We start from the raw sequence: 11,504 nt of genomic DNA, 5'->3' as shown, positions 1-11,504 counted from the left end.
TCATTTAGATATTAAAGATTTAATATTTTTTTCTACTTATTTACATTTTACAAAGTTTGCTTGTACTATTTATTATACACGTATTTCTTCTATACGGAATTCTGTGTGGAATTCTATACGGAATCTATACGACGCCACATACTTTTAAATCTAAAAATCACATTTCAAATTTCATTTTTGTATAACTCAATATAAGTTTTGTTTTTATAAAGATTACATATTGCGCTAATAGATAAAAGTAATGACAAACTAATATTTACAATTTCAATTTACTTTTAAACAGCTTCAAGTTCATTATTATAAATACACTAACGTTATGCGTTAATGTTATTAATTTTACGTAGAATTTTACGCCCCGCGATAAAAACTGAAAACTAATTGAAAATGCAACGATCATATTTGATTTGTACAAAACATATTGTTATATACAAGAATGAAGATAATTATTAATACATTCAATTTCAATCTCGATAAAAGTTATACATGCTCTCGAAACCATATTTATACACGAATCGATCTTCTTTTCGAAATTCTGTCTATTTTTGTCATTTGTAATTAGAATCTATTAAAAACAAAAAACAAAAACAAAAAAAAAAACAAAAAAAAAACAAAAAAAAAGACGATTTTTTGCTCCCATTATTAAGCAAGTGCAAGTTTTTAAAGTCTTGATTTTAAATAATTGTAGACTTCGTGAGACTTACAGCTTTGTCGCTGTCGCGTCATTGACACTTTGAATAAATTCGATCCTCTCTACTTGTTCCGTCGGAGGCGCTTCTCTGCGTCGGTTACACGATGGGATTCTCGTGCAGCCAAGTTCGCCAGGTAAAGGCATTTTCTCCCTACGAGCTAATAAACGTTGGTACGTTTCATTCTCGTGGAGATTTGCGGGCATGATGCCCGATACTATGGGTTTATTCGTACGCGCGTTGGCTTGTGAACGTGGCAGAGTACCCGTTGGCTTTATAATTATTCGAGGTTGCTTTGCCGATCGCTCTGGTATGATCCTTCGTGGACAATCTGGCTGATCCACGCCCATAGCCACCAGCTCTTCTTCTCGAAACTGTAAGTTTATAGGCAATCATAATATATTGGTAAGAGCTCATCATTTTTCAATACAATTTCATCATTTCTAGCATCGCAGAGAACTTGAAGTCTCGTTAAGATTGGCATTCGAATTATTTATTGAAAATTTACATTTTTTTCAATATCAGTGCGACAATTCACAATCCATATTAAGTCATTAATTAAAATTATAAGTACCGTACTAGGGGGCGTTAATTGCCAATAATTCCCTTCACAGATTGTTCGATAGTACAGAACATCTGATAAAGAGAATATATTTGTATTTCGTTAAATAAATTTATTTACCAAAGTTCACTTATTCTGACTTATATTTATTAGCTCATAATGCATTATTTTATCATTATATCGTGTCGGATATGGATTTATTTATGCACACAGACGGCCAACGTATAAACAAAGTTTTTCAGATAATTATATTTTAGACAAGCTAATGTTGCATGAAACTATTTACCGATAATTGTTGATTAATATCTATCCTAGGCGTAATAACTATACGCGGTTCGCTCTTTGCTCCGGGAACGATTGGATCCCTCGAGGTCCCGTGAATCGGACATATTGGAAGACTCGCGGAACTGGATAAATGTGGATTCTCAAAATTATCTGCCAAACTCGGTACCGACTTATTTTTAAGATAATCGGTTTTTTTCCTTAATGGCCCGACGTGCAAAATCGTCGTGACCGGCGATGCTGTTACTTTATTGACTTCATCTAGCTCTTCCTCGTTATTGTCTTCGACGCAGTCAAGACTCCTGCTTATATTAATTAAAATATCGTATTACTAAAAAGTCTAAACATTCTTTATATTCGTCACTGAATAATTGATTCTCGGACGACAAATACTTTGACGTGCCAACTGGTTGAATACCATTTTCATCGAACAAAATTGCAAAATGTATTTTTCATTACATACATGTATATTGAATTGGGCAAACTTTTTATTTCTTAAATTTTGATGAACTAACAATTTAATTTCAATTGCGCGTAAAAATATATTAGTAATAATATTATAATTCATTCGTTTACGATATCATAAAATTATATAGACTATGATTTAACAATACAAGCATGACAATATATAAATCACAAATTTCATAAAAATAAAATGATAAACGTCAATTACAATACAAGTGACATTTTAGTGTTAAATATAAGACATTTTTATATAATAGTTTGTATAGAGAATCGGTAAAAATTATTTAAAATTACCAATAAATTTAAGCATTTGCCGTCGATAAATTTACTATTACTATATTCTTCTCATTTTATAATGCTCACAATGCAATTAATAGTGTACTATGAAAGAATAAATAAACATTCACTCATCGATATTTTAATGAAATTCATTATTTTTTATAAGTATGTACTTTAAAACATTTTGAAAATTATTAAGTTTTATAAGCATTCTAAATAGAAAACGAATGATAATATAAATATTATTGCTTTTAGAAAATGTTTTCAGCTATTAATTATTCTAATAATTATTCTACTTAATTTACTTTTAAACCAATATTGGCAATGATTTTATTTATTTATTATTATATTAATCTATGGATGATTTTTTAAAAGTGTTTGTCTTAATGAAGAATTATTTAAAAATTCTATAATACGTAAATTGACTTGAAATATATCAATAGTCTTCCACGTACCTTGATGTGCTATAGGTACGAGGTGGTGGGGATGGCGGCGCGCCTCCGTGTCGGTATTTATAAAAATGATTGTGATATCTTGGTGGACCTTCGACGAATGATGCATTTGGTGGCAAAGACCTACGTTTCTCGATATCTGGTAGCACCTTTGGATAATTACGGCGCCTTATTGTTCTTAAAGCCTCTTCATGGCTATTAATGTTTAACGCCGGCGAGCCTGTAGTAGATATTTCGTTGTGTACTTCCCTGCAGGTTACATTGACATCCTCAGGATTGGATGGAAGCTCGGGAAGTGGTGCGCCGAATGTGAGCAATCGAGGTAGAGTTGTCGATGCATTTGGGCTTATAGTTGATTGGTTTTTTATCGCCAGCTCCATAGATTCTTGTTGTTGCTATAGGAAAAAAAAAAATTGATTATTCATATGCGCGATAATATTATAATTGGCAATGAAAAGCAATAATAATAATGCTAGAATTTCATTCTCTAAATATTAAAGAATTCCTTTATAATATATATATATATTACTGTGTGGCTGTGGATGTGTATGTGCGCGCGTTTGTCTGATAATATTATTAAATTAGTATATTTAATATTATTTAATCGAAAAGACATCATTATTGTAGATTTATCATTTTATAAATATCGATTTTAAAATAACAGATTTATTTATTATTTATGGCAGTCACTGTTGTCTAAAAGAATTTAATACATATCGATCTCTTGTTAAACTTGGTTGAATTAATCGGACAAACTTTTACAAAACATATATTGATACTATTCGTCTTACTAATTGTTTTTGCAGAATGTATTGATGAACAGGTAAGCGACATTTCATCCTTGGATTGATTTTGGCATAAAGACTACTAGCGCTACCGGAATCCGATTCATTTATTTGCGCCGTAGACAAAATGACTTTCTCGGAGTTATAACTCGGAATCTTATCCAATGGTAAAGGATCGCTCTTAGAATGGTGATGCTCGATCATAACGATATTTGCTGCATTTTTTTCTTCATCCTTTATGTAAGGTATTATGAAGATTTAATTATCAGTTATCAGTTCTTTTATAAAACCATAAAAATATATTGAGGAATAATGCATAATGCTTTTTAATATTATTAGTAGCTGAAATTAGTAGACATTAATCAAAGAAAGTAGACATTATTATTATTATATTAAAATAATTTTAGCTAATTTTTTGATAAGCTGGTATTGTTAATTGGCTTGGTCATTTTAAAATCATTATATAGTAAAGTACTACAAATTTTCGAATAATCTCATATACCAAAAATGTTTGTAATATTCGTGGAGGCTCGATTTTTTCATATTAAAGCGATATTATGGTTCAATGAAAATAAATAATTATATATATATATATATATATATATATATATATATATTAAATGAACAAAAAAATATAAAAGATGCTTATGTCCATAAAATAAAAATAAACAATATGATAGGAGAATTTAATCACAATTTATTATCTGCATATTTTTAGTGCATTAGTATACTTATGCACGTTTTCTTTATTAACATTCAACCGTGGAAAGAAGTATGTCTAGGAGCTAGTTACTGTCGTACTTGAGAATGAAAGTAAAGAAGTAGTAAAATGTAAAAAAGCCTCTAATAAGGTACTACAGAGTTTGAGAGCTAAAAGAAATAGTATATTATAAATTAATATAAATGTTGAAATCTGTAATTACTAAATTGCTTAAAATATTCAAAAAATATATATTTAAATTACTATCTTTTACACAGTACCTATATAATTTCAATTAACATTATCATTCTATATTTATATAATTAAGTAACTATTTAATATCATTATATTGAATAGTTTGTATAAACTATTACTTTTGTATAAACTAGTCGGTAGAACATAAAATTTCGAATGGAACTATATTGCCACATCATTTAAGTAGCCATTTATGTTTATTGTGCGTAGTGTATATTAAAATTTAGCCATAAACACATAAAAATTGTAAACGCGTAATTAAAAATTTTTTTAATTTACTATTAATACACGTAGTGAAAGGGCTGATGATTAAATTTTCGTTAAGCTGATTTAGAAAATAATCTTATGAAAATTGTATGCTAAAAAATTCAATGATTCAATTGCCAAAAGAATCAATCATTTTTAATTAAAGAACGAGGCATCTCCTCCACCGACAGACTACTTTATAAACTTAAAGAATATAATGAAAATCAATAGTGAAAGACATTCGCAGCCTCACCGTGTGAGCTTCATTAACTTGGGACGACTGAAAGTCGGTGGGCTCACAGTACTCGGATGCTCCAATTATCATCCCGTTGTCATCGAACAAGTCCAGGTATTCGCTAGAGGTGCCAGTGCGCGTCAGCTCAATGGGTATTTGATTGAGAATGGAATCGGTGCGAGCGGCGGGTGTCGCGTCCACGGCCACTGACACTTTCGACAGTTTCTCATCGACTTTACGGGTATTGTAACCCGATCGCACGCTGATTTGTTGGTCGTCCTTGTATAGTGTGTCTTCATCCTTATGTATATCCTTGTGCTCGTTATCTGGCTCATGCTTCGAGTCAAATTGTTGCTGGTTTATCCTTTCTCGGTGCTCGCGTTGGAGGGTTTCGCGAGTCTTACGTAAAAACCGGGGTGAGCATCTGCAAGGAAGCCATAAAGATGCTTAGAGACCAGATATTATTTTAAGCAGAGATTTATTATCTAGAATTTATTAAATATATGCATCTGAGTTTCATTAAATTTATTACGATAATAATATTTTGTAATTTGATTCTCGTAATTAAGTAATTTTACTGCAATTATGTTTTCTTCTGTCTCTAATTCAACTATTTATGTACAATTAAATTGAATCATAAAACTTGAAAATAAATAAGAGCATAATTTCGTATCATTTCTTGTCTCTAATTTTCAGTTACATTTGATTATTTTCTGCAATTAAATTTTAAATCTTAACTACTATTCTATTAAAAGAATTACATGGAAGATCGTTAAACTTTCTCCAAAGCCTTCATTGTTTGCGTATATATACACGATAAAGTCGTATTTTATTAATATATGTCCAATGCTATACAGATTATATATAGATGACATATGAATCCAATGCTATATAGATCAGATAAGCATAAATGATTCTTAGAAAAGAAATTTTAGAACAAGTGGAATTTTACAATGCACTTATTGAGACGATCCAAAGCTGAGTTATGAACTTTCCACGATAGAACAACGAAGCATTCGTGCTTGGAATTCTTAACATCTTCAATCGTTAAAATTATAATGTACGTAACTCCCTTCAGAATTCAACGGATAATAAATATTGGCAATCATCTTTGGAAAATTGACTATAGCTAAGTCAAAGTAAGTAAGCCGTGTATAAGAAAAACAAACGAATCAGTCCCTAATAATAAACTAATACCTTATTATAAAGTTCTGGCCATAAAACATCGTATCTTTTTACTTAAATATTAGAAAAGCATTTTCTACGGTAGTTTGGTTAGTTTGATTAATATTATCATTTTATTTAATAATTTATTAAAAATATCATATATGACGAAGGTTTGAAAAAATAACAACGATCAATAATTTTTCTGCGAAAGAATGCTATTGTAGTCATAATTGTAAAACTAATAATGACTATGAATCTCAGTATAGGAAATTAATTGATTTCATTTAGAAATATAAGTTCATATCGTTTAATTATGATTATAAATATAAACTTATATTATATTATGTAAAAATAATTACTACCATCATAGGCATATAAAATCTTTTCCATCTAAATCATGTATGCTACGAGTAAAAGTGGTAGTACTGTTAACAAAAGCAACTTTTCAGAATAATAATTAGTATAATTATATAATTAAACATTGTGTAGGTAATTAAATTGTATTATAAATTTTTCTCTTAAAGCCAACTATGTGTCAATATTTAAAATTAATTAATAATGTAATTGCATCAAGAACTTATTTAATATGATTATGTCCATCTTGATATCGAATGTTATTTGTCGTAAAAAATTCCGTAATTTTATGTAATTTAATATATAGTTTAAACTGTACACCATTCGTACAATTATCACGTTAAATAGTGAAATTAATGAATGAATTTGAATTCAATTATATGGTGCTGTAATTGTATATCGGATTAATCAATATTAATTTCATATGATTACGTTACATTTGATGAGAATTCTCTACCCGCGAATAGAATAAAATTTTTATCGTTGATTTTTTATAAATTCATATTTAAAATTTAATATTTTAAAAATATAATAAATTTTTAACAATTATCAAGAAATAAATATATTAGGTCTTCAAAATATTGGAAAATCCCGTTATAATGATAAAAACGTTACTTAATTTTGCTTATTATTGTATTAATACTCGAGAAAAGCAGACATATATATGTGTGAAAACGCGTGCCCAATGTACAAGTCACGCGTGGCTCTGCTCAATATGAATATGTCAAATCCTCTGAAAAACAGTATGTGATGTATATATAGTAAATAATGTATGCGTGAGTTGTATAATTACAGGAGTGCATGAATGCATGTTTTGTCCGTTGTTAAACTTTGTAGAGCCGAAGGCCCCCGTCCCCTCCTTCCATTTATGCGACCGCAATTTAAAGCATTACACATGTATTGAATATTTCCTGGATACACGTTGGGACACGTGTACAGCTTTAAAAGACGCAAAAAATACAGGACACAGGTCCTTGTGCTATAGTCGTCGCCTAATCCGATAGATACTTTTTCCACTTTAAAAAGCGTCCTTCTTCCGGGATCCGTTCCTCTCCCGTACACGAATCGCAATAAAATTTTCACCGATAATTAGTATGCGCGAAATACTCGCAAACACATTACGATTAATGGGTATTACATGCGTTCAATCAGTCCATGTATAAAATTTACATTCAAAGATTAAAGTGATGAGCAACATAGTTTTACATTACAATATTCGTTCCTTTAATTTAGAGTGTAAAATCATGGTCTAAAGTAGATTTTACAACTTTCACAATGTTTCTAATAAATATAATTATAAATTTGTCGATAATCACAATCTGCTTTTTGATTTCTTAAAATATTCACGAACATTCGTTTATAAAATCCGCACTCGCAGGAAAGAACGCCGAGCTCTTCGAGTCGAGAAAATCGATCGCGAGCTTCGAAAGCTACAATATAATTAAAAGTAATGAAGTATATCTCATAAATATGTTTATGAAATATGACATTTGAATTAGTAAATGTAAATTTGTTTATTCTTAAATAGAAGGTTTACTTTATACAGATATATATATATATATATAAATACATACTTATACATATATATATATAAATCTAGAAATCTAGAAATTTAGGGATATACTACTTGTATTATGATAAAATAAAATATCAAAGCAATGCGAATACGTGGGCGAATATTATGGCTTAATTAAACATTTTGATTTTAAAAACAACGAACATTTTAAAAATAGGCTTACCTGTGAACAATTTCTTGCTGAATCCATTCTCTAACCTTGATCTTAGTATCGATTGTAGATGATGAATCCTCTCTTGATCTTCGTCCAAAATTGGAGTTATTATCATATGCCTTATCATTTTTAATAAGTTCATGTATATCTGGCTTACTGGCACTACTGCAATATCCCAATTCTCGTTGCTGTCCTGTTTTACTACCTTTTGATCTTTTCATCGTTACATTGGTAGGACTTTGTAACAGGCTGCTCGAATTTCTGTCATTTTGGCTGTTTCCTGCATTCTGATTTACCATTTGAGCCAAGGAATTCGTAGCTTTGTCACGCATTCGCTGGCGTTTATGATAAAGATATACTAGTGCCATTGCGTTAAGTAGAAGAAAAACTACGCCGAAAACGATAACTAATGAAACAGCTGAGCTATTTCTTGATGAGCCATCGTCGTTACTCTCCTTCTGCTTGGACTCTTTCTCCTATTGTAAGAATAAATACTAAATATCAGATAATAGATTAAAAATATATTTATTTATCCGCGACCAAAAATTATCCCATTATTTTTGGACACAACGATTATCTTGTAATTAATTAATCTATATAATAAGCATCATTATACAATCAGCGTCAGCCTATAGTGAATACCATACTATTTACATTATAAATTTCACGATACATGAATTTATAAAATAATAATTTTATTGGTCAAATTTTTAATATTTAAATACCGATTAAAGATTTATACACTCACATTGCTCTTGTTAACTTTGCCATGGTCAAGGTTCGATGGGGGCTCAAATTCACTGTTTGTTGAATTCTGGTGCGAATTAAGGACATTAGCTGACATGGCTATACTTTCATTTACATTTTGACGGTCAAGAATATCAAGAAGTTCCGGGCGCGGACGTCTTGTTGTCCTGTCATGAAACATTGACAACTCGGCCTTAGGTCGCCTCAGCAAGTGTGGAATTGCTTCGTTCCAAAATTGCATTTCGGAGATCCGATAATGATGTCCGATTTGCGGTGGCGTAGCTGTAAAAGTTATTTTACGGTTGAATACTTTAATACTTTTACCATATTATTTATTATTAGCTTATTGTTGTAATTATTAGCCGTAATAATTGTAAACTTGACAAAAACAAAGGTACTCAAGGATTTATATTGGAAATATTTAATTTTTTTAATTACTTTGAAACCGTACTCTATAGTTATATAATATTAATGTGCATCGAGATAACTCATCATAACGAATTAATTGAATTCATTATTGAATCGATTCGATAATGTCGACTGTGCTGAAATGTCTACGAACTAGCTCTAGATAGATTTGCCCTATTGGCAAAACTCACTCATTATAACTCCATAGGAGTAAGAATTAGGGGATTATTATTCTTCGAATAAATATTTTTTGGTACAGTATACATCTTACTTAAAACAAGCAAGTGACAAAAAAAAAATAATAATAAATAAATAAATAAATAAATGAAAGTTTTGTTTTTTGAAATTCCGTGACCATTTTTTAGGAAAAATTTTCTCATAAACACCTTCAAGAACAGAATGATGAGAGTGATGTTTTCCCATTTAAATGAGTAGGATCAAAGATGATAATTTGATATGATTTTAATAAGAATTGGTATACAGTAATGAGTGGCTGTTGGCTAGATCAGTTCGAAAACAAATTCGGCAACGCTTCTGAGAATATTCAATTTCAACATGGAAAGATTGATAATTGAAGCCAATGAGTTTATCGAACATACTTCTCCACCAAAAAAATACTTCCAAATCCAAAATAGATTGAGCAAACAGGGCTTTCAGTCTTGCAATAAATAAAGAAATTTTTAACGCAGCAACGGCTATCTCATTGACGTGAAGTATGTCTTGAGAAGGAATTTTTGAATCGAAAACGATGTATAACGATGAATTTTCAGAGAGCCGAGCCAACAAAAAAAAATAGAGGAGAAACTCCTAAGTAATTTTGCTTCGTGAATTTAACCGAATTTCTCTGGCTGTAGATGAAATAAGGCATCGATGATGCATGATGAAATGCGAAAATTGTGTGCTTTTACAGAGACGCAATTAACGGAGACTTAATTTCAATTATACTGACACATTAACTTCGTCATATCTACCTCATAGAGCGGGAAAATGATATGCTTAAAATAGGTAGTAATTGCGATTTAAGAATCAAACGAGCAATTTCATTTTAATAATTTTTACATTAAAAAACAAAAAAAAAAGAATGAAAAGAATAACGTAACTACTCGATAATAGTAACGATAACGTATATTAATGTCACCAAGAAAAGTTCATCTTCAGCAGAAAAGGAACTTGGAAGAGGGTAAGTTAAAAAAATGTAAAAATATAAAATGAGAACAGATAGTTTCTAAACGCTTATATACTCTACGAATTCACTTTTTCAAACACTTACACAATAATCAGTATTGTTTTATATTTTTTTTTTTTTTTTTTTTTTTTTTTTTTTTTTATTAAATTTCAAAAGGATTTTTAACGATTGGCTTTCATTCCATTAAAATCCAAGCACGTCCTAGAGATATATAATATGATCCTGCCATGTAAACGTTACATTCATTTTAGCAATTTTTCTCCCTGCTTTTATGTGTATTTATCGTAAAGGACTTACTAAGATTGAAGTATGCCTGGTTCTCAGGATCATACGCTGGCCAGTCAATCTGATATGATGAACCGATCTTATTATACTCCTCCCTCAAATATGATAATCGGCGTGGAAGGGGTCTAATATTGTTTGGATTCCTATAATTTGTGAAATAAAAATAATTAACGCGAGTAGGCAAAAGTTTCGTTAGAATTTTTTTCACCGGCATATAATTTAATTTCTTGATAAATCAAATTAATTTCTATCGCTTTAAATATTTTTCCTCTATCCATAAAAATGCTTCGAATTTTATAAATTATTTGACAAAATATCCCCCTCCCCCTCAACTCACCCATAGTAGGCAAAATTGCACCACCAATCCATCATGGCCTTCGATAAAATTGCCTCTCCGTTATCGTAAGGAGCATTAAGATGATATCCTTCGGCATCTTGAGGTATGCCAAGTACATAAGGCAATTCTTCCCCATGTACTGTGAGCTGGATCTGTTGTTCGAAAATTCATATTATTGCTCTATTTATTATCTTTGTTCGCACAAAGTTTGTTACGTTCAGATAGAAAATATAAAATAAAATTTTTATTAATTTATTTTGTTTTCAATATTAATGTATATATGAAGAAGCAAAAAAGTAGCTTTGTTCAATATAATCTTTAGTGACGCTTAATTGGGAAAGAG

General features: G+C 30.2%; 1 protein-coding gene across 1 annotated transcript in view; it reads right to left on the bottom strand.

Annotated features, from left to right (window-relative positions):
* Nucleotides 1-635: 635 nt before the first annotated feature.
* The window catches only part of LOC105365276 (uncharacterized), a 35,749-nt gene continuing 24,880 nt past the window's right edge, over nt 636-11,504 (bottom strand). The window contains exons 10-18 of the mRNA XM_011503392.1: nt 11,162-11,313; nt 10,837-10,967; nt 8,947-9,227; nt 8,208-8,668; nt 4,966-5,371; nt 3,518-3,745; nt 2,730-3,121; nt 1,535-1,832; nt 636-1,060 (exon numbers count right to left, since the gene is read on the bottom strand). Of these exons, the coding sequence (XP_011501694.1) occupies nt 698-1,060; nt 1,535-1,832; nt 2,730-3,121; nt 3,518-3,745; nt 4,966-5,371; nt 8,208-8,668; nt 8,947-9,227; nt 10,837-10,967; nt 11,162-11,313 (2,712 nt within the window). The 3' untranslated portion in view covers nt 636-697. The remainder of the gene's footprint in view (nt 1,061-1,534; nt 1,833-2,729; nt 3,122-3,517; nt 3,746-4,965; nt 5,372-8,207; nt 8,669-8,946; nt 9,228-10,836; nt 10,968-11,161; nt 11,314-11,504) is intronic.

The sequence above is a fragment of the Ceratosolen solmsi genome, unplaced genomic scaffold, assembly GCF_000503995.2.
Source record: "Ceratosolen solmsi marchali unplaced genomic scaffold, CerSol_1.0 scaffold63, whole genome shotgun sequence".
In the NCBI taxonomy this organism is placed as follows: domain Eukaryota; kingdom Metazoa; phylum Arthropoda; class Insecta; order Hymenoptera; family Agaonidae; genus Ceratosolen; species Ceratosolen solmsi.
The sequence above is the reverse complement of the archived record's forward strand: the minus strand, read 5'-3'. Positions and strand labels throughout refer to the sequence as shown.